The sequence below is a fragment of the Choloepus didactylus genome, chromosome 7, assembly GCF_015220235.1.
Source record: "Choloepus didactylus isolate mChoDid1 chromosome 7, mChoDid1.pri, whole genome shotgun sequence".
NCBI classification, from domain to species: Eukaryota; Metazoa; Chordata; class Mammalia; order Pilosa; family Megalonychidae; genus Choloepus; species Choloepus didactylus.
Window position 1 is genome coordinate 113,300,761 of NC_051313.1, and position 22,205 is coordinate 113,322,965.

The following is a 22,205-nucleotide window of genomic DNA, read 5'->3' on the forward strand; positions in this document are numbered from 1 at the left end:
TGGGCTGCCTTCAATCTCTGGTAGAACTACAGATAATCTCAGGTTAAAGATAGTGATTTTGCAGTATTGAGCTGGATTTAGGTCTTTGCAGAGGTTTCCAGGTGCTAGTACAAGATTCTACTCTATGAGTACTCAATAAACACTCATTGACTGAACTGACAACATAGTATGTTTGTGCAACTAAAGGGAGTTCTATCTATCAACTAAATTGAAGGTTATATTTGTTCAGTGTGTCTGATCTAAGCATATGTGAGGAAACTGTTAAAGATCTTGGCATCCCCATCAAATGACTGAGATTAAGCTCTGGAGTTAGACGCTGACAGTAACAGAGATGGGGTGCTTGCCTCACGTGTTCCGTGCCACTTCCATTTCATTCTGTCTGAGTGCTGCACAGGCAAGCAGTACATCTATTTACATTAAGAAAGCCTTCTTTTCAATCTAAAGAGCCAGAAATTCCTTTTTACTGTCTAAAGAATACAGCAAACATCTAAATATATGACTCCTCTGGCTTGGATTAAGATTGCCTATAATTCTAGTCAAAATCGGAAAGATATTTTACAAAATTTGCTGCACATCATATCATGCTGAGTGTCTTCTGTCACAGCCCTGAGCCAAGGAATTCTTCCTTGTCTCATGGATCCATGATTTATTTACTAAGTGTTGTTTCTCTTTTGAGCCTATCTGCATCACACTGAAGTTTTCTCTTATCACCCTCAGACCTCAGAGCTCTGGTTCCCAGAAAAATCGTAGAATAAAAAATCCATATCCTTTGTTTCCAGTAGACCCTGGAGTCTGAGCTGTGTGAATGCTAAAGGGGCCAGAAATCCTGGAGCCTAGAAACAGATAGCAGAGTTGGGGGGCATGGTAAATACGCTGCAGCCAGTTTCATCCTAGGGGTATTTCAAGACCAGAAAGTATTGCTATGGCAACTAAATTGTGTGTTAAAAATACAGGAGAGGTGCTAGAATTCAGATGTTCTTCAGAAAAACAGGAAAGATTAAATGCCAAAAAAAAAAAAGAAAGAAGGAGAGAAAAAAATTTGTTCATGTGTTTGTGTGTGTGATTTACCTCACATGTCAACCATTTATTTTTCCTGAGTGATTGGGGAACTTGGCAACTAGTCATCATAAAATATAGCTGGATACATGAAAAGAAAAATCCTTGTCACTTTCAAAGATTAACTCACCATGAAGGCATTTTTACATAGAAGATCAGCCTCATTTGACCCAGTATTTCACACACAAAAGTATATACTTAGTGATTATCCATAATTGTTATATAAGAACACTCTAAAACAAATACTCAATTCACCAATAGTGATTTAAACAATAATTTTAAAAATCAGAGTCATTCACCTTGGAAGCGCAAATGAATGGAACGCATCAGCCTACTCTGGTTTTTACTTTGGCAAATGTTTTACACACTGCTGCCCCCGGGGTAGGCCAAAACAAGGTCTGAGAAATGTAGCTGTTCTCATGAAGGCTAAAAGAAGCATTGTACTTTCAGCAAAGTGACTGAAATATCTACAACTTTGGTACATCAAATTGCTTTAATATGTCTTTTGAGTATTAAGTGAATAAAGTTATTCTGAAAACTGATTAAAAATCAGTCATTTAAATTTAATCCTTGAATTAAGCCAAAGCAATAATCTACTTTTGAAAATCTTCAGATTCCCCAGCTACCCTTAAATCAGAGATATTTTTTCCCCTGGGAGCCCAATTTTATTATCTTTTTAAGGTGCTTTTGGTACATCTTAGTAGCACCTGATATCTATCTGTCTGTCTGTCTCTCTCCCTCTTTTTCTCTCTTTAAGATTCTCCCTTAATAAACTGGTAATCACAGGCACTTGACCAATACATTCTTGTATATCTAGTTAAGAGCAAGCAGTAGCACTGAGATCAAGAAAACACTCTTCTGCCTCCCCTTTACGCCCATCCCCTCCATCCACTTCCGTTTCTGCATCCTTCCTCTAGAAAAAATGTTTATGATGACCGGCTAGCTGATGCCCCTCAAGGACTTCTTTCAGCCACTTGACACTTAGGGGCTTAGCTCTAGCTGAGGAATCATTTTTTTTCTGCTGTGCTGCCTCTTTCCACAATGTATCAGATTCAGTAGAAGGCGTATTGGTTACATAGCTAAATGCCAAGTATGCTTTTACTTCTCCCTGAGTTGTCTTTCCTTGTAGCTGATAAGACCTAATGGTAAGGATCCTCTTTAGTTTTACCTTAATGATGCCTGAAACCCTGTCCCTCAATGATTATGCCATTACCAACCTTGCCACATTATTCTTTTCCTGTAACCAAATACCAGTCAAGACTGTTGAGATTTTCCATACAGTGACTAATGGTCCTTTTAGTTGCCACATCTTACAGTAGTTCTGGGGCTTTTATTGCTCCCACTATCTTAATTTCAGAAATAAAGAAAGAAAAGTATAATTTGAGTTCCTTCTTTTGCTCTCCACCATGAACACACCGATGGAACCAGCTTAAATTCCAGCTCCAAGGATTCCAAGTTATAGCATGATCCTACAGAGCCTCCTATGGACTTAAACCCACCTTTTTTTCCTAAAGCCATTGATTATAGAAACTTTTGTTAAATGCTGCAACTAAGACATGACAACATAACTCTTATTTTTGTTACCAGCACTCATTTGCTCCACAGGAAACTATCAAAGTTGCATTTGACTGCAAATAAACAAAAGGCCTGACTAAGAAAGACGTTTTCTACGGTTTTATTTTATTTTATTTTTTTGGTCTCACATAACAAAAAGTCCACAGGTGGGTGGTTGTCAATATTGGTTTTGCAATTCAGTGCAGTTCAGAGCTCTGCAATTTTCTTGGTCTTTTCCACATGTATTTCTTCCTCAGAGTAACAAGATGGCTGCTACAGCTCTACCATGTCTGCATTTTAGGCAGGAAGAAGGGAGAAGGGCAAAGAGGTAAAAGGGTTAAGAGCCCTGCCAGCTATGTCTGTCCCTTTCTATTAGGAAAAGCCAAAGCTACACTCAAAATTCTACCCAGCAGACTTCCACTCACAATTATTAGGGAGATCCACGTCATACAGTCACCCCTAGCAAGGTTGGCTGAGAAATTGAGGGCTGTGGTAAGGGTTTGGGCCAGCCAGCCAACAGCATCTGCTACAGTGCCCTCCTTTTTGTTTGACATTTCACATCTGCTTTAGAATTTTTATAGATTTCCATATTTCATTTACATTCCATTTATTCTTAAATGATACCCTTTAAGCCTACAGCAATGTGATATATTTTATGTTATTCTCAGCTTCAAAAATGTTCAGTAAATAAATCTATGTCTGCTTATTGAGCCATTCTGACCCCAAATGGGAGGTATTACTGATTATATGTGTTTGATTTCTTATTCATGAAATTTAGTTCTTTGAAAAAATCTGTAGGTTTCTGTCACAACCTGTTACCTAGCATTTAAGTTGTTGGTATTCTGTAACTAGTCTTCTGTGCTTTACCAGAACAGTGATAATCGATGTGCAGAAGGAATTTAAGAGTCGGGGAAAGATTTGAAGTACCTTCTGACAGATCAAAGACAGAATAAATTTTATCTGATATACTTTTACTATAGTTAAGTTTATCACACGAATTCTTTTAAAATTGGCAAACCATATGGACCACCTGTTAACCAGAATTATTTGATAAACCAAAGTATCTCATTACCTACCAGGTTATAGAGAGTTGGCTATTCTTCTATACTTATAAAATCCCAATATCAGAAGCTTCACTACATATCCATATTATTTTGTAGTAGCAGATTAATTATGTCAAAGGCCAGCTAGAAATAACATTCTCAGTCCTTAAGATCTGCAGTTAAAACAATCATGTCTATCTGCCCTTAAGTGAAATGACATAAAAAGACCTCTACATTTCAAAGGGATATTGGCCAATGACATTTTCATATCACCTCCAGTCTTTTCCTCCTTTAAGTTCTTGTATAATGTGGTGTTTTGTTTTGTAGTATTAACAGTGAGCATTTCCAGCAAGAGCTTTTGGGACACTTGAAATGAGACAGTGATTTGAAGGGTGGGTAATTATAATAATAGCATGACTTTAAACCTTGGGAGAAGAAATTCAAATACTCTCTGCTTTTCCTTCCAGCATTTCTTTGTGCTTTCCACTACTTCCATTTTCACTTCTCCCCAAAATGGTAGCATGGTCAAAGCATTTAGTTCTTCTCCAAGGGAGATGTTGAGCAGTTTGGTCATTTTGCAGGACTCAGAGTGGCCACAGTTCAGTGGAATCAGCTCTCATGTCTCTTTTCTCCCACTCGGCCCTAAGTGGCACGGACCAAGACCACAAATGCTTAGGAGGAAACCCTGCCAGATTTCTTCCCTCCTCAGTCCTACCTTTCCCCCCATCTATCCCCTCCTCTTCTTTCTTCTGTCCTTCCAGAAAGCAGACCCATCCTTTTCTCTCCTTGAACATTCTCACTTCCTCTTTTATCTTTTGGAGCAGGAGGCTAAGGTTATTGTCTCAGCCCAGGGCCAGCTCAGTGCTTGGCACTAGGAGGGGACAATATGTTCTCCCATAGTCACTGTGTTTCTCTTGCACTGGAATGTGCATTGAATTCAGCCTTCCTTAAATTATACTGGAAAAACCAGGTAAGTTTTAGGTGTTGGAGAAGTGATAGAGTAGGTCTCTTGGCTTGCTTTGGTCTGATGCTGTTAATGCATTACCAGTTTGGAATAAGGGAGTGCCCCGTATGCTATGGCCTTTTGCATTATGGTTTTGAATTAAAAATTCTGCTAGTAATAAAGGGTCCTTTTGCTTCTTATTTTCTGGGATTTTCTTCAGGATATACTTATCTCAAGAGCCTTGTGAGAAGATGGTTGTGATCTAGAGTGATATACCTTGGGTATTCCTAAGTCCCTTCAGCATATACCATCTATATACACAATATCCCCTGATTTTTAATGCAAGCCCTCATCGTTCCTTTTCTTGATGTCTAACTCCTCTGTATTCACTTCTTCCATAAGTTCAAAAATTAATAAAGCACATATTATCATGTACTGTCTTCACTGGAAAGTACATAGTAATCTTGCTAGATACAAAAAAGCATTAGCTGTAGAGAATTGTTTGAGACTTGGTGGCAACCAGAAAACCAGTATTTGTTGATTTGGTCTTCCTGGTACAATAGGAAAATGGTTTTGTGATTATTTTGTTCACTATAGTAAGAGTTTAGCTATACATGTTAGACTCAGAGCCAAGTAGAGAATTCCTGAAGGAGGTTAGTTGGAACTATTTGGGAGGAAAATGTTACAAAGAGTCATTCATATAAAATTAAAGCTTAATTTTAGGATCACTTAAATTTTAGAATTTTAGAATCACTTAAAAATTCTAAATGAGTAGTTCTCCTAAAATGCCAAGTACTATGAGGTTTTTTTTTTCCTTCTGAGAGTTTTATGGGTTTTTTTTTTTACTTTTATTATTTTTTTATTCTATTTTGAAATAAATTCAAAATTATAGGAACAGTTGCAAAAACAATACTAACCCCATACACAGAATTCCATCATACCCTGACCCCCCTCCCCCGATAGCTCAATCCACCAACTTTAACATGCTGTCACATCGCTATTTCTTTCCCTCCCTCCCTATCATCCATCATCTATTGCTCTGTCTTCTGAACATATGAGAGTTAGCTGCGCACATTCTTGAACATACACTATAATTCACGTATACACTTCCCATGAACAAGAACATTCTTTTATGCAATTCCATTAATCGCAGCTAAGAAGTACAAGAGATTCAACAATGATACGAAGCTTACATTCTATATTTCCTTTTCCTTATGTCTCAGCTGTGTCCCTTTGAGCCACCTGTCCTCTATCCTCCAATCCCATCCAAGTTCATCCTTGGCATTCAATTGTCATCTTGTTAGACTGTCCTTTTTTTTTTTTTTTTTTTTTTTTTAATTTTCAGTTGTGGAAACATATATACAGCCTTAATCTTCCCATTCCACCCCCTCCCTAGCCTTCCATTAGTGGGATTAATCACATTTAGAATGTTGTAATGCTCTTTCCCACCATCCATTACTAGAAATTTCCCTTCACCTCAAACAGCAACCCTACACTCATTTCTTAACTCCCCATTGCCCCTTCCCCCATTTCTCTTAATCCAAACTCTACTTTTCGTCTCTATGGTTATATTCTCTGATAATTTCTTTGTGTTTACTGTGGGGCTTAAAATTAACCTCTTAAATTCATATCAATTTTGTTTTTCTTTGATACCACCTTCACTTCAATAGGACACATAAACTATGTTCCTATACTCCTTCATTCCCCCACCTTTATATAGTTGTCTAAAATTACATATTTTACATTGAGTTCAAAACCACTGATTTGTCATTAGAGTTTGTGTATTTTATATCCTGTAGGAAGTAAATAGTGGAGTTACAGTTCAAAAATTATTGAGTTCTATTTGTATTCCATTGTGGTTGGAGAATGTGCTTTGAATATATTCAATTTTTTTTTTTTTCAATTTCTTGAGGCTTGTTTTATGTCCCAGCTTACGGTCCCTTCTGGAGAAAGATCTGTGATCACTAGAGAAAAATGAGTGTCCTGGTGATTTGAAATGTAAGGTACTATATATGTCTGTTAAAATTCTCTTTATCTCTTTCTCCTTTCTTTGTTTCTCTGTTGGTAGGACTCCCTTTAGAATCTGAAGTAGGGCAGGTCTTTTATTGGCAAAGTCTCTCAGCATTTGTTTGTCTGTGAAAAATTTAAGCTCTCCCTCAAATTTGAAGGACAGTTTTGCTGGATAAAGTATTCTTGGTTGGAAATTTTTCTCTCTCAGAATTTTAAATATGTCATGCCACTGCCTTCTCACCTCCATGGTGGCCGCTGAGTAGTCATAACTTAGTCTTATGTTGCTTCCTTTGTATGTGGTGAATTGCTTTTCTCTCGCTGCTTTCAGAACTTGCTCCTTCTCTTCAGTATTTGAGAGTCTGATCAGAATATGTCTCAGAGTGGGTCTATTTGGATTTATTCTATTTGGAGTTTGCTGGTCATTTCTGCTTTGTGTATTTATATTGTGTAGACGGTTGGGGAAGTTTTCCCCAACAATTTCTTTGAATACTCTTTCTAGACCTTCACCCTTCTCTTCCCCTGCTGGGACACCAATGAGTCTTAAGGTTGGACGTTATTTTATCTATGGTATCCCTGAGATCCATTTTGATTTTTTTGATTTTTTTCTCCATTCTTTCTTTTGTTCTTTCATTTTCTGTTCTGTGGGCTTCTAGAACACTGAGATGTTGTTCAGCTTCCTCTAGTCTTGTATTGTGAATATCCAGAGTCTTTTTAATTTGGCCAACAGTTTCTTTAATTTCCATAAGATCTTCTATTTTTTTATTTACTCTTGCAATGTCTTCTTTATGCTCTTCGAGGGTCTTCTTTATGTCACTTATATCCTGGGCCATGGTCTTCTTGATGTCCTTTAAATCCTTTGCCATGTTTTCGTTCCTCGATTGTAGTTCTTTGATTAATTGTGCGAGGTACTGTGTTTCTTCCGATATCTTGATTTGTGTGTTTGGAGTTGGATTCTCCATATCGTCTGATTTTATCATATGCATTAAGATTTTCTGTTGTTTTTGGCCTCTTGGCATTTGTTTTGCTTGATAGGGTTCTTTCAAGTTGTTAAAAAAAAAAAAAAAGGATGTCGATCTAATTTTTCAGAAACACAGTTTGGTGACATACACTTGCTCTAACTAACCAGCAGATGGCATCTGTGAGTCACCTGTATCCCTCAAGTCAGTTCTCAACCTTGTTCCCGTGGTGTGTGGGGAAATGATTCTTGTGGGGTTCAGTTGGAGACCTCAGTTTGGGTGTGTTGCTGGAGCCATCCGCCCTGAATGTGGGGCATGTGTACAGGCGGCCAGGGAGGAAGGGCGGTTTTAATATTCAAATCCCTCAGGTTCCTGGAGATTCAAGGCTGTCGCAAGAGTCTAAACCTTCATTTCAGTTCAGCCTCAGACCCTCTCTCTCGCTGACCCACAAACCACCAGGCTTGGCGTAGCATCCCTGGGTTCTCCGAGCGAGTCCCCCTGCCCAGCCGCGATCCTCCAGGAGCTCAGCTGAGGGAATGCCGTGCTGTGTCACCAGTGCGCACCGTCCCTCAAGGGAAGCCCTGGGCTGCCGGGCCGTGGCGGCGCACTCTCAGCCTGAAGCAAAAATGGCTGAACAGGGCATCTCAACCCCCTCCTCCTCGCACAGTTCCTCCTTCCCAGCTCCGGGACAACTGGCGGGGCTCTGGACTGTGGGCACGGCCCCGGGCAGGAGTTTATCCAGCCCTCTGGGGAACCAGCTGCTAGCCACGGGATTTCTTTCTGCTTCCGGCTCTCCCCTCCGTTCCCCCGTCCCCAAGGGTATCTGCAGCAGGCTATCTTCCCAGCCAGACATGGAGAGGCTGGCCCAGCCCCCTTTTGCTGTGTTTTACTGCATGGTTCCCACTATTGCAGCTGCAGCCGCTCCTGGGTTTTTCCCTTTTTTTTTTTTTGTAAAAGAGCCAGCCGGTCTCCAAATGCCAAACCCTGGCTTCCCCAGACTGTTGTGCAGCTGTGGGTCTTCCAGCCGGCTTACTCACTCGTTTCAGAATGCAGACTCCCAGTTTCACCAAGTATGCGGCCCCTCTGGAACTAGGAGACCTCGTCCAGCTGGCGCATCGCTGTAACCGGTATTCTGGGTCACTTTCTGGTTTTTAGCTAGTGTTTTTCACGGAGGTGTTTTTTCACCCTGTCTCACCTAGCCACCATCTTAGTTTCTCCACTATGAGGTTTTTAATTGTTCTGTGGTCATATACTGCCCTGGCCAGCTATCTTGTAAAATGTTTTTTTATAATCACAATAGACAGAGTTGGAGAGATGGCAAGAGGATAGATCCATACAAATCCATTTTTTTCCTGGTGACCAGTAAACACTGTCTGCCTATCAGTGTGATTTAGTCTGTGGTGTTATCTTCCTTTATAACTGATGTATTATAATTCTGCTGTCATATTAGCTGCCTTATCAATGACTATATGGCCTTTTTTATGGCTGTATTGTTTACTGACTTTAAAAGTCTCTATAACTTCTTCACCCTACCCTGTTACTGCCATCCCCTTTAGTAGTGATCTGGGACGTGGAGGTCAGTGACTATCCTATTTGCACATGTCTTCAATCCGAGAGTCTAACCCCTGAGCACTTCATCAGTTCAGAGAATAGGATGGGTTTGGAGATGGTTTTCATTTTTAATTGGAGTATTTTTCTTTTGGGTCCCATTCCCTTTCTAGCTCTTCCACTCCTAGGGGAAATACCATAATTTGGGGTGAAAGGCAAGCTAAGAATTGTCAGTACAGTTGTCACAGAAACAAAGATGGGACTATAACTATAGCAGAATCTAAAAACTCCATTTGGAATTTGCTACGTGAAAATCTGTAGAAACACATTCAACAGAAGAGAGAGATTTTAGACATTTCTAGGCTAAGCTCAGCCCTAGTTTAAACCTTACCTTTATTTCTTACCTTGGTGCTGTAACACTTTACTGCTCAGTAAGAGCAACTTTCATTTCTGTCTGTACCAGGGGTCAGCAAAGTTTTTCTGTAAAGAGCCAGCTGTAAATATTTTAGGCTTTGCAGGCCAAAGTCTCTGGTGCAGCTACTCAACTCTGCCAAATGAGCATGACTGAATTCCAATAAAACTTTATTTACAACAACAGACAGCAATGGGGCATGGTTTATCAATCCTGATCTATTGCTCCTTTCCACACTCCAGTCTGTATACATTTTCGAAAGTGAAGAGTTAAGGAAATCTAATTTGCCTTTCACAGTTCCAGAAAATGTAATTGAATAATACTTGTAGGCCTGTTACTAAAAGATGGTATTGAAAATCAGCATTTCGTTTGGGGACAAGATACATACCATGACCTAGTGGTTTTTCCTAAAGTGTTTTCTGGTGGATGAGCCTCGGGGGCTGCCATAAGGAGTGGCCAGTAGGAAGTCCTAACAAATGGTGCTTCAGCCCCGAATTCTGACCTCAAATAGAGCAGGTCTACTTTTATCTGTTAAATATGAGGCTCTTGTAAGATGTTGTTTGTAAAAAGGGTTCTGCTATTAAAGAACACACTGGTTTACATTTTTTGCAGTTACTGATGCCTTTTCATAATGGACACTTTATAAGAAGTACCGTGTATTGCTTTGTAATTAATAGGAAAAAAACAGGTGAAATGTTTAAAAAGGAACTACAAATCAGCTAAATTAAAATTCATGTCCCTTTGTTTCTCTACTTCACTCCCCCTATCATACCCCCTTTAACAGATTATAACTCTGAGGGTATAAGGTACAAAGCAAGACAGAGGCAGAGTCCTGTTTCTCATATGATGCCGCTGCTGGTCATTACACCACATTACCTTGAAATGTCCTTGTGACCTTCGGAAGCTGAAGGAGTCTTTGGAGCCCCTACTGGTTTGATAACCTCATCCATCAGAATGTCACTGAAGCCTCAACATTTTCTTCTTCACCTGCTCATGTTCCCTCTTCCCTTGGCTCCACTCTTGAATGCCCCCAAGCTATTAGGGTCTGAGCTGTGCTTGAAGTTGGAACAGTTCTAGGAGTGGCTCCCTGGAGGTTACCTCAGGGAGGTTTCCCAGCCCCTGACACCCAAACATTGGCTCTCTCAATAGTGTTGGCTACAAGTCTTAGATGTAACCCAGACAGGCTGTTCTGGTTCCTGAAGAAGGTGCCATTAGGCAAGTCCTCTTCTGTACATCAGTATAAAGCTCGGTGTTGGCTCTTGGGGATTCAGTGCCAGAGTGGGAGGATTCAGAGAAATCTGAGTTCTTACCCAGCTTGGGCATGATTCCTTCCCTGGCTTGTGAAAATTCATAATCTTTTCTGTCTGTACCTTTCAGAATGTGAATTAAAGCAGAGGGGTGTAGTGTGTGTGTGTGTGTGTGTGTGTGTGTGTGTGTGTGTGCGTGTGCGTGTACACGTTGGATTCCTGCATGGAGGCAGGATGCCCATGTAGATTTATCAGCCAAAATAAGGACATAAAAAGGAGTCCCAGCACATGGGGTAATGGGCATAGGGGAGATAAATGTTGTTTTTCTTGATAGAGAAGGGAGAGCCAGCTGAACAAAAGAAACCGTTTAATTCACAGAGTGAAGTATTCTAATGAAGTCTTATTTTGTACCTCTCATTCTGTACTGAGTTGATGTGGAAAGGTCTAGCCTGCAGCAGTGCCTTAGCCAGATACGAGTGATTTATTCATCACTGCCTCCTTCACTCAGATTTTCTCCTTTCAGCCATCCAATATCCATCACCAGAAAGCCTAGTTTCTGTATAGGAGTTTACCCTGGTAGCTGGCCTGGAATACATTTTGAAGGATTAGTGTACATGGCATGGAGACTGGCCCCCGTGCCCAGCACGCTCTGGTGAATATTCATGTCGGCACCTGAGAGGGTTGTTTCTGAAAAGGCAGCTTGGGCAGAATGTGTTCCAAAGAGGGAGTGTTTTTCTCTTGCCTGACAATCCTACAGCCAAACAAATGTGGGAGGAAGGGGAAGCTACTCTGCAATTGTGAGTATTCATGAGACGGAAACTGCATCCTCACATATTCTGCAGCAGTGGGGAGAATTATGACCCTCCAGGGAGAATAGTATAGGTGATTCCAGAAGGAAAAAAAAAAAAGGCAACTTCCTATTTAGCCTTTGGTCCTATAACCCACACAAGTTTAGTTTAATTATGGCCATTTAGCAGTTAGGAAAGTTAAGAGTTATTAATGTTCAGCTGAAAACGTTTGAATTAAAACTTGTGATCTCAGCTTTGAAGACCTGGATCAAGAAAACTGTATTGAATGGCCAGTGATCAAAAGAATTCCATTGAAAAACATAATTAGCCATTTTTCCCTCTGTTACCAAAAGTTACATAAAACCTTGCTTTTTTCACTTGCTTTGCACCATTCTTCAAAAGATTTATCACACAGTTACATATTAAATTGATTAATTATCTTTAATTTATAAGAACTTATCATAGTTAGGATTTTCACCTTTTATATTTGTGGTGAAAATGTTGCTATAATTATTCTCAATGTTGTCTTTATTTTAAAGGTAAGCTATGTATTATATGGAGGATTAGGATTTGTCAGTCACTTTACACTTCAAATAGAATAATCTACTCCAAGAGTCTAAATTTTATGGCACTTGCAATTTATTATAGTTTTATTTTTCTGTTTTAGAGGTTGATTGTTATGTGAAAGCCTTCATAGAAGAATTTCCTGAAGCAAGATCATTGGAGAAGGGACGAAATTTAACACCAGGTAGATAACAAACAGACAGACGGATAGACTAAATTTCATGTACAAGAATGCAAGGGAAGGAGGCAGTAACTCAGTAAAGAGAGAACCCAAAGAAGGAATGAGCGATAGGTAGCACAGATCGTACTGCTGAAGGAGGATGAGGTCTGAATTGGATGGGTAAATGTGTTAGAATCATTTTCAGCAAGAGTTGAGGACTTTGTAGATTGTGCCCTGTGGGGAAAAGAAGATGATTCAAAGCTGGAGCAAAAGTTGAAACCCAGATCTGATTTGGGTGAAAAGGTCAGGCCTATAAGAAAGAGAAGGAGGTGTAGGAAAATCATACTGGCTGTGTTAAGAGAGACCGGAGAAGAGATTTGGTAGGAACAAAAATAGAGATTACGCGATTGAATAGGAAGAGTTTTGCCTTGTAGTTCATCCCTGCTGGAATGTTCTCTTGCCTGTAACATTCAGAGTTGAGCCTTCTCACCTTGTTTTGCCCTTCCATTCTCTCCCTTTTTCATCAGGTTGATAGAATACAAAGATCTGCCTGTAGCTAAATTGTGAATTCTCCCACAGTCACAGATTCCTATGAAACTTGACCCAGGGGAATAGAAGGGAACTGTGGAGCTTATTAAATTTCTCTTTGGCTCTGCTTCTTGGTGCTTTGTAGGCTGTGTGCATGTGGGCACATATTGGTATGTGGTCAAAGGAGGAGCAGGAGAATAAACTCAAGAAGAAATGGTGGTCAAAGTTGATTCATTTCATAAATTATCAAAATCATGTGTGAGACGGGGTTGGAAGACTAGCTGGATAGTATTTTTGGATTGAAGCGTAGTTGAGTCTACGGAGCATAAAGATGCTGTACTGGGATGAGCTACCTGGGTTTTGTGAGACAGGTGGTCCCCTCTCCACTTTACATCATCTTCTCTTGTTCTGCTCCCCATGTCTCCCTCAGTTCAACTCAGTAGAGTTAGTTTATGGTGTGTAAGGCATTGTGCTGGGGCCATGAGGAATACCAAGACCCTCAGCCCATGGTCCCTGCACTCTGCTTGGTCAGGGTGGCCCCTTCTTACTGAACTTGATCTTGAAAGCTGAAGGAACGGATCACTGGAGGGTCTTAGGCAGGGAACCTGCAGCCAGGTGACTTTACTCCCCCAACCTATTTGATGAAGGCCCACATTGGGGCCATTTTGTTCTGTTGGAGTCATAAATGTATATAAATGTATTTAGAGACCCAAGAAGTAAAATTCCTAACCCTGAGCTTATCTATTAGTGACCTCTGAGCTCTTTAACACATCTTCTCACCCTCCTTATAATTTCATAAAATTGGGGGAAACAGAAAAGCTCATGCAAATGCATATTGCTATCTGCTGTTAACAGAAGAAAGAAATTCTGGTCTTTTTCTAATCACAGCAACCCCTAATTGCATTCCTAGCAAATGAAGCTGAAAGTGAGCTGGGCTTGATACCTAAGGAGCTAAGCCCTGTGGTCTGGGCAGGACCTCACCATTTCTGCTTCTTACGCATCCTTTACTGATCCTGCTGGCAAGGGCCGGTCTCACTGATTGTGTGTACGCATCATGGTGAGGGAGCTGCTGAGATCAAGGAAGATAGCCTTGCTGCGGAGAGGGGAATTGATGATGCCAAATTTAAACACAGGGAAAGATCAGTAAAACCTGGCATACCTGCTTTGTGTGTCACTGCTGAAAAGGTCCGTAAGATAATGAGACTTTACCTTTTAAAATATAACAAGACCATTTGAATGGTTCCCAATATTTTTGATGCCAACATTTTGCTTAAGGTAGGGGCTATATTGGAAAGAGTCACCTTGAAAAATATAAGAAAGCTGCTTTTCTTCTGAAAGGCTCTTTGGCCTGGACAAAATTTTCTCATACATCTACATCAAATGCATAAAATGAAAGAATTTTCATCAAATTCAACTGCATAATATGAAATCTAGATTATAAACTGGGCCAAAACTTATTTGTTAAAAAAGCATATGCCAAGTGATTGAATAATCTGTAAAAGATTGCTTGGGCAGTGAGTGCTTAGCCCAAGTAAGAAGATTTGGTAAGTAACTTAGAAAAATAAATTTGCATTGAAAGCAGGAAATGTACTGATTATAAATTGTTGTTTTTTTTTTTTTTCCAAATGTGATAATGTATGCAAGAACATTTGGAAACAGTAAGGTCTTGTGAATGTGAGATAGGATTATGACTAGTTGTTCACCATTCATTCCATACTTGGTGTTTATCGAATATTGTGCCAACACCCATGCCATTTGGTACCATGGTGTTAGCTTTTATGTGATCACATAAAACTTGAAATGAAAAACTTGATCCCTTTAAGGAGTGAAAAGATGGCCTCAGTTAACTGTTAAAAGTTGATAGTTTTGTATTGTCTCAAAGTTTTGGAAAGTTTTGTCCTATCCAGCTGACCATAGTTTATCCTGCAGGCATGTTCTCCATGGACATATTTTCACATTCAGATAACTTACCTGGATTATATTGTACCAAATGTGATGAAGAGAGAAAACACCTCTTTTTCTTCATGCCCCCTTTCTCAATAAGGCAGCCTACACAGTGGAGCTCAAGTTTATACCTTGCCATCTTCTTACTTTTTTTCCACCTTATGTTTTAGTGACTGAATACGGAACCTACACATTCCAGACAACTGAGAGCTTGAGCTTGCCTTTTCCCTGGTCAGCTGGAAAAGAGTATTGTTAACCAGTGCCATTGTTTCTTCCCTCTTAGGGAAATCACCCTCTATGTCCTAGATATGGGAGATTAACAAATATCAGACAGTATGTATACTTTCTGATGTCCTCTAACATATTTCTCAAGAACCCATTCCATCTGGTGAGCAGCCTGTATTTCCCTGCTGGAAGAAGGCTGGCATTCCTTTGTGCTGAAAGGTTATGGCCCACTTAGAGGAAGGGCTCCTGTGGTGGCAGCTCCTTGGGAGATCTCATGTCTGGAATCTTCAGGGCAGCCACCTGGTCCACTTTACAACCTAAATAAAACAATGTTACCTGATTCCAGTCTCCTGCTGAGCAACTCATTTTGCGCTTGCAGTTCTTAGTTTGACCTTGCTTCTGACCTGAGAATGAAGCTACGTAATTGAACCCTGTGACAGCTGGTGATAAGCATCCTTCTCATCTGGGAAAATCCCAGTTTCTCACCAGTGAAGTTGTTTCTCTAAAGCTGTATTAATTCCTTCTGGCTGCTGTTAGGGTCCCTCCTGCCTCCTGATAGCTGAGATTAGAACATAGCCTCTAACATGTTGTTTGTCTTTCTGCTCCTCATTTAGCAAAGTGAGAACTGGACAGGCACAGAAATCTCCCTTCCTGACCCCAACTTCTTACCTTTCTTCCTCACATTCATGTCTATCAAGTCTGTTCCTTTGCTTCATGACCCTTGCTCCTTCCTCTCTATTCCGAGAGTTAGTCAGCCCCTCTCTGAACCCACTTAACTTCTCACCAGCCTACAACTGGCCAAGAAGGGGCCCCTTCTTGCTCCCAAGGTGTCCCTGCTGTGGAGAGTTGTGAACTATGCTGATTGTTTCATCTCTGCATGGCCCCCTCCCAGCAGCTGAGCAGGTCCCATTGAGCCTATTCCAAGGCCTGTTTTGTCTTTCCATCCCCACATTGCATTACTGCCACTCTCAGCTTCTAGGAAGAATCTTCTTTCATATGTGAACAAAAAGATTGCCTTCCAGAATGGGCTCCCTCACCATCCCTGTTCTCCACCTCACTGTTTCTCTGGTCCTGTAACTATCACATTGCCATTGCCGTCCTTACTCATCATCGTTCTAGCTACTCTTTGTTGAGTGCCTTCTCTGTCTCATGCTGCTAGGAGCTTGTTGTAGGCCCTTTTGCTCCAAGTGGCAGAAGCCAAGTAAATATGGCTTCAGCCATAAATAGTGACTTTATCGAAATAATTGAGAGACTTCTGACAGAACACTAGGGCAGAAACTCTGGTGGCCCTAGTCTGATGAGACTGAAACCAGAGGTTAGAATCCTGTCAGGGTCCCAGGCAGTCCTCTCTAGGGCCACACCATCTGTCTTTTCTGCTTCTTACTACAGGTGACTTCCGTTGCTACTTTGCGCCTATCATGAAAGAGGATATGTCCAGAAAGCCTATATTTCATCATCTCATTTTAAATGAACAGGGCCAATTAAGCTGGACGCACTCATAATTCTAAGTGTTTGAGACAAAAATCTGATCAGCCCAGCATGGAACATGTGTTTTCCTTGAATGCACTCAGGTCTGCAGGACAGAGAGCAGGAATCTCCCACCTCCACTTTGAGAATAGGCCAAGAAACAGTTCTCAAATGGTGTTACTGTGTAATGGACAGAGACTCCAAGAAAACCTCTACTGCATATGTTGTCGCAGAGAATTATAAGATGTTAGAACTGGAAGAGCCCTTAGAAATCATCAAATCGAGACCTTTAATTTCACGAGGGATGTAACAGGTACAAGTAAATTAAGTGACTTGCCTAATGTCACTCAGTAGGGTCTCAGTAAATATTTGTGAACTGTTGAATGGAAGAACAATTATTTCTGAAGAGCTGAAAGATTTTTAACACCGAACAGTCTATACAAATTTTTGAGGTCAACAGTATCTTTGATTTGACTGAGATATTAGAAATGGATTTGATAATAAATTATTACTATATTACTAATATCCTGGCAGTTGGTCTTCCTTTAGTTGTCTGTTTTCACCCAAATGAGAAAGCAGTTAGTCACAGCAGCAGTTGTGGCCCCAGGCCTTCCAGTGGAGTCTCCCACAAACCATGGACAGTTAGAAACCAGCAAAACAGACACTTACTCCTGGTCTAAAAGGCACCGTTCAGTGGAGAAGCTGTTGATCTCAACTGTTAAGCCTCGGCCATTGTTCACAATCCAGCACAGAATTAATCCCTTAAGAAAGGGATGAGAAAAATGCCATTCAGCACAACATAGTTTGTCATCGCATGCATAATGCAGACTTTCCAATTAGAATGCTACAATTTGGAAACTTTCTTCACAGACTGATGAGAGAGCAATTATTTTAGAGAAGGGAAAACAGTCCACAGGGTTTGCCTCAAGTCACTTCTGACTCAAGCCACATAGATGAGAGTTTTGAAAACATATTTGCTATTGAATTTTGTATCAAAACACCAGCAAGGAGAGCAATTAGTTGCTGTAAACCGAACCCCTGGTAATCAATGGTATGCAGCCAGCCAGAGCATTTATGGAAGATGTAAGCAAAATCACATCTGCTAATCAATTTTAAAATATCAACACTTCACTGCTTCTAAGGGAAACTCCACAATGAGGGTAAGGGAAGATGGAGGAGACAACATCACCAGGCATTTCGTGCAGGGTTCATTAGGTAGAGGGGTTTGTGGCAACAACCAAACACAGACTGGCTCTGCATCACTAGATCTTGGCCAGCAGCTTCCTTTATTCAGCCCCTTTTGAGAATGGCTTCTGATGTACTGATGGAGGTGTGGAGGTGTGGAAGTCAGAGGGAGTGCATCTGTCCTGGGCAAGCTCACTGGGCAAACATTCCCAGCCAGGCTGAAAATCATAAATATCCCTGTGCTGTTGCAGGTGCAAAGACATAGGAACATGCTTTGCTGACACAGAAAGAAGTGAAGGAATTGGTGGGTTTTTTGGTTGCACCTGATTAGAACAAAATTCTTCTCTGGGGGCAAGGGAGGTGGGGAGAAGATTGAACCAGTTTTTTCTTTAGTTTCCTTCAGTGGCACTTGCTTTTCCTAGTTGCACCAACAAAGGGATTTTCATTCCAGCCTATCTAAATTCCAAGCAAATATGCATCCTGGCACATAAATTAGAATCCCTCTTAAAAACACTGAAGTGTTGGTGAGTCTGAGCCCTAGGCTTGATAACTTGAGATCTATCAGTGTCCCTTTTCCACTCAGGAGTCACCACGATCCCACATTTCAATGCCCTGGGGGCCCTTAAGAAGAAAAATAAAGAGGAAATGTCTCAACCAGTATGCATACTTGGCTGCTAGTCAGAAATAAATTCAGGCCAGGAGAAATTATTGAGGTAAAGATCAATAGACTAAGCTAATAAAAATTAATATCTTCAGCATGCAAACTATGATAGACAGTGGATTAATATCCTTTAACATAGAGGGCATTTTGTAAGTCATTAACAAAAGAATAAATATACTAGGAGAAAATAAATGAAATGTTCACATTCAATGATGAATAAAAGACTTCAAATTACAGCAATGAGATTTATTTCATCTGTCAAATTGGTATTATTTTTAAAGATGGTACACAGTATTGGTGATGCACAGAAACAGGCATTCTTATACTGATGGTGGTCTGAGTATAAAATGGTACAGACTTTTGTGGAGGCAATGGTGTACAACTATTTGGCAATGCATATCAAAGCCAAACAATGTTTATATGTTCTGCTCCAGAAGGACATGTAAACTTTCTAAACTTTAGAAACTTTATAAAGCAGTAGTCATAGAGTTAGCTTAAGAATGTTCATCGCAGAGTTCGTAATAATGAAAGATTATTAACTACCTACATTTCCAATAATAAGAGATTGATTAAATAAATTAAGGGACATTCATACAGTGAAATACTGTGAAAAACATTTGATGATACAAAAAGACATTCATAATAGATACTAATCAAAAGAAGCAAGTTACAAACCATGCACCTATATATGTGTTTACAAAATTACTAGTATAGGTGATTTTCATTTTAAAATAATAATTTGTGTTAAAACAAATTGGTTGACTATATAGAATTAACTACTATAAAGTATGATGTGCACAACTTTACAAATTCTTTTAGTATCTTATCACTCCAAGAATCTCTACTAGAGTGTTTATGATACTCATTATTGGTCTTCCTCTTTCATCTTCTCCTTATCACAGATCTTCAGGGAATTATTTTTCCATGAAATATTTTGAGATATAGTAGAGTTCTATCCCAAAAGGGATTGTTTATTTTCATTTGGATACGCTGGTAGAAACAATAATTCATGATTATCCAGAAGGAAAAAGGGGTCTGAGAAACCTGGCTCTCTACAAATAATCCAAAATCCTGTTGGGGGAAGAGCCTCAACATTGTTTCACAACACACCTGCTACCAGACCTGTTAAACGAAGAGAATAGTTAAGTTTTTCCTGGTTTTAATCTATTCTGGGAGAGTTATGAATAATTTCAGCCCAGAACATATACAGAACATATACCATGAACAAAGCCCACATGTTTGAAGTAGAATTTTGAAAAAGATAAAGAGCAAAGGTCTTTCTCAGAAGGCTTATAATCAAACTGACAGCAAGCCCATAGCACAAGCAAAAAATACATTTTTGAAAGTCACTCATAATAAGTATAAATTAGCATAGGATAACTGCATAATAATGCTGAAAGGCTCTAGAATAATAAAGAAATGACTAATGAGGGAAGTGATTCACTTTCTTGTCAAGCAAGCTGGTATAATCTAAGAATATTATTATTGAACACTAAAAAACAATAGGGCAGAATCCTGTCTGTTCATTCAGAGCAGTTTGAGAGATTAAATACTCAGTGAATAAAAGGACAGGTGTACTCTACTTATGCTTTCCAAAAACTTTTAGCAATTCTCTCTATTCTGCTCTACTTAAATGATGAATCTTCAAAATATTAGGTATTGTGGGTTTAGTCACTGAAAGCAAACAAGATTACAGTTGAAAACAAAGGAACAAAGGGTAAGAGGATAGGGGAACACAGGGTGGCATAGGTGTATAGGTGATACTAACTTGAACTTGTGCAAAGGATTTTCATTGATAACAATTGCAAGATTAAGAGAAAATAATACAAACTACTTTTATGGAGCAATAGGTTACAGGCTGTAAATTATGGCCAAGGTCATGAACTGGGAGTAAAGGAAACATTTGGCAGAGCAAGTACATGAATGGGCTCTGGGTCAGGATACCAGAGTTGGAATCTTATGTCTGCCACTCATTAGTTGAATGAGTTTAAGCAAGTTACTTAATAGCTTTAAGTTTAACCTTCTCATCTGTAATTTTCTGGGAATTATAGTGCTCCCTAAGAGGAGACTTGGACTTAATAAGATAAATTATATAGAGTACTTAACACAGGGCCTGGTACACAGTGAGCATTAAAAAAAAATGTGGACCACCATCATCATTGTATCTGCTCAGCAAACATTCATTTGAATGTCGGATCTGTGTGAGACACAATGCCAAGTACTGGCTGTATTAAGATCAAGAAACACATAGGCACTGCCTTCACAGAGTTCACTATCTATTCTAGCAGATGTAGGAAGCAAGTGCTCACAGCCAACTATAAAACAATAACATAGTTATCTGGTATGGGAAGGACTTCAGAGGCTGAAATCATAGTATACAGTGACTTGTCTTCCCTGTGGCCTTGTCAGAAGTAAAGCACTGGCGTATTTAAATCACAAGTCTGATCCTGTATTACAGTGCTTAGATTTATTATTATTATTAAAATTGAAGGATAATATACCTATAGTGCACAAATCTTAAATGTATAGCTCAATGAATATTTACATGTGTTTATACCCATGTAATTGCTACACAGACCAAAATTAGAACATTTTCAGCATCCTCATACCACTTCCCAATCAATACCTCCCTCAGCAGTAACCGCTATTCGTATTCCTTCACCATAGATAAATTTGTCTGTTTTTAACTTCATGATGGAATCATACAGTCAATGCTTAGGTTCTTATCTGGGCAGCAAAAGGGGAGAAGAACAGCATCAAAGAAAAGGATCAAGGTAATAAATCCCTAATAATGAATAAGAAAGTTTGAGTAATGAATATATGTTTACCTGTATATCCAAATCAAATCATCTTACCAAAGTTACGTAAAAATTCTGGTGAAAATGAAAAGGAGCCAAAAACATGATGATAAAGGTCGTGGGACATGTAGTTATCACCAGTAGAAAGCACAGATTCCCCTATGAACAGTGGGCCCAAGGATGGTACCTTTGGTGAGCCCAGCCAACTGGAGATGAGAGCCAGAAGAATCAGGTATAAGGATTTGGAGACAGAGGGTGCCTGGGATTGGGTGACTTGTGAAATAAGCACCTAAAGAAACAAGCCTCCCACTGCAGCCTAACACCACCTGTCCTTTGTACCCTTCTTGGGGATTCACTTTCGTTGTCTGGTACTAGAAGTGTTGTGGGACAAAGAAGGCAAGTGGGAGAAGTAGAGTAGGTAAGAGTCACTCAAATCTACAGCCTCATGAAACAGCCAGTTGGAACATTTTACAGCATTCTTATGTTTTTCTCTTTGGTCAGGTTATTACTTTGGGACTGTGATGATCGAAGCTATAGCTACTACATTGAGGTTTCTACCAACCAGCAGCAGTGGACCATGGTGGCTGACAGAACTAAAGTCTCCTGCAAGTAAGTTACTTCCTTTCAGGAACTTATCCCAGTTGAAAAGACAAAGTCTTTCCTATGGCTTCAGAAGATTCCAGTAAATATTCATGCAATCACCAAATTATATATTTGGAGGTTGAAAATACAGTCTTATGATCTTTTCCTTTCAGTTTTGACTATTATTTAGTTGAGAATGTACTTCATGTGACCAAACAAGCTTTCCCTATCTCGTGGTTTGAACTTGAACTTGAACTTTTGAAAATGACCTCTGTACCTAAGCATGGGAAAAAGATGCTTTCCTTATATGGTCCTCTCTTGGGCAACCTCCCCTGAATCCCACACTACCCTTTACGACTTTTCTCTTCCTTAGAGAAATCTGCTTAAGTGATACATACTGTAGTAGTTATTCTAGGACTCTATCCTACTTCCCACTCTCAGGTAATTCTCAGAATTAGCTTTAAATATTTATCTCATCTCAGTGGTTAGCCAATCTGTTACCTAAATTAAGGAAATGCTTTGTGCCTTAGATTC

General features: G+C 39.8%; 1 protein-coding gene across 1 annotated transcript in view; it reads left to right on the forward strand.

Moving 5' to 3' along the window:
* Nucleotides 1-22,205, forward strand: part of BTBD9 (BTB domain containing 9) — a 495,371-nt gene that overhangs the window by 393,268 nt on the left and 79,898 nt on the right. Inside the window, exon 9 of the mRNA XM_037843174.1 lies at nucleotides 21,591-21,698. Within this exon, the coding sequence (XP_037699102.1) occupies nucleotides 21,591-21,698 (108 nt within the window). The remainder of the gene's footprint in view (nucleotides 1-21,590; nucleotides 21,699-22,205) is intronic.